Consider the following 1,865-nt stretch of genomic DNA (forward strand, 5'->3'; position numbering starts at 1 on the left):
ATAAAATCCATGCTTTTTCATATCTCATAGAAGGCATGCCACAATTTTCTACAGCTGATCTTTCCAATATTGCTCACTAAAGTTTGTATCTCAGTTTCATCAGAGCAACCTCTTTCCCAGTCTAGTTGTCCTTATGAAATAATAACTATGAAAACTATTTTCCATCGATTAATCTCATGCTCACTTAAAAACCAGCTAAATGTCAGTCGCAGTGGTTCACGTCTATAATCCCAGCACTTTGGGAGGCCAAGGCAGGCGTATCACGAGTCAGGAGATCGAGACCATCCTGGCTAACATGGTGAAACCCTATCTCTACCAAAAATACAAAAAAAAAAAAAAAAAAAAAAATTGCCAGGCGTTGTGGTGGGCGCCTGTAGTCCCAGCTACTCGGAAGGCTGAGGCAGGAGACTGGTGCGAACCCGGGAGGCAGAGCTTGTGGTGAGTTGAGACTGTGCCAGTGCACTCCAGCCTGGGCAACAGAGTGAGACCCCGTCTCAAAAACAAATAAAGAAACAGACAAGGCCACGTCCGAGACCCGGAGCAGCCACCGCCGCAATCATGGTGTCAGTAATTAACACTGTGGATACCTCCCATGAGGACATGATTCACGACGCCCAGATGGACTACTACGGCACCCGCCTGGCAACCTGCTCATCAGACAGGTCCGTCAAAATCTTTGATGTGCGCAATGGAGGGCAGATCCTTATCGCCGACCTCAAGGGTCATGAGGGTCCTGTGTGGCAAGTGGCCTGGGCTCACCCCATGTATGGCAACATCCTGGCATCGTGCTCCTATGACCGGAAAGTCATTATCTGGAGAGAGGAAAATGGCACCTGGGAGAAGAGCCACGAGCACGCGGGACACGACTCCTCAGTGAACTCGGTGTGCTGGGCCCCCCATGACTATGGCCTGATCCTGGCCTGTGGGAGCTCAGATGGGGCCATCTCCCTGCTGACGTACACCGGGGAAGGCCAATGGGAAGTAAAGAAGATCAACAACGCTCACACCATTGGCTGCAATGCCGTCACCTGGGCCCCTGCTGTTGTACCTGGAAGCCTCATAGACCAGCCTTCGGGGCAGAAACCCAATTACATCAAGAGGTTTGCATCAGGTGGCTGTGACAACCTCATCAAGCTGTGGAAGGAGGAGGAGGACGGCCAGTGGAAGGAGGAGCAGAAGCTAGAAGCGCACAGTGACTGGGTTCGAGATGTGGCCTGGGCCCCCTCCATTGGCCTGCCCACCAGCACCATCGCCAGCTGCTCCCAGGACGGTCGTGTGTTCATTTGGACCTGTGATGATGCCACAGGCAATACATGGTCCCCTAAATTGTTGCACAAGTTCAATGATGTGGTGTGGCATGTGAGCTGGTCCATCACAGCCAACATCCTGGCTGTCTCCGGTGGAGACAATAAGGTGACCCTGTGGAAGGAGTCAGTTGACGGGCAGTGGGTGTGCATCAGTGATGTGAACAAGGGCCAGGGCTCCGTGTCAGCGTCAGTCACAGAGGGCCAGCAGAACGAGCAGTGACAAGACAGGTGGGGCCTGGCTCCCCACCCGCCAGCTCCAGGACTGCCCCTTCCTGGGCCAACTGACCAAACAACTGGGAAGAGCCCCCAACTCCAACAGGATTGTTTTTCCAGGAGGAGTTACAGATGCAGCCACAGATTGATCATCTGCCTTAATGATCGGAGATGCTTTGTAATCTGCTGTCCAGCTAAAAGCGCTCATGTTATGAGGAAGAAACTACAAATGAAGTTCAAATCTATTTTAAACTACTTTGGACCATTTTTATGTACCTTTGGGTTCAGGCATTATTTGGGGGGTTTTGTTTCCAAAGTAACTAAATAAAGTCATATTGCTTATAA

At 51.2% G+C, this 1,865-nt stretch overlaps 1 protein-coding gene across 1 annotated transcript in view; it reads left to right on the forward strand.

Moving 5' to 3' along the window:
- Window positions 1-527: 527 nt before the first annotated feature.
- LOC108544555 (protein SEC13 homolog) overlaps window positions 528-1,865 on the forward strand; it is a 3,729-nt gene continuing 2,391 nt past the window's right edge. Inside the window, exon 1 of the mRNA XM_017895752.1 lies at window positions 528-1,413. Within this exon, the coding sequence (XP_017751241.1) occupies window positions 559-1,413 (855 nt within the window). The 5' untranslated portion in view covers window positions 528-558. The remainder of the gene's footprint in view (window positions 1,414-1,865) is intronic.

The sequence above is a fragment of the Rhinopithecus bieti genome, unplaced genomic scaffold, assembly GCF_001698545.2.
Source record: "Rhinopithecus bieti isolate Rb0 unplaced genomic scaffold, ASM169854v2 scaffold_1934, whole genome shotgun sequence".
NCBI lineage: Eukaryota > Metazoa > Chordata > Mammalia > Primates > Cercopithecidae > Rhinopithecus > Rhinopithecus bieti.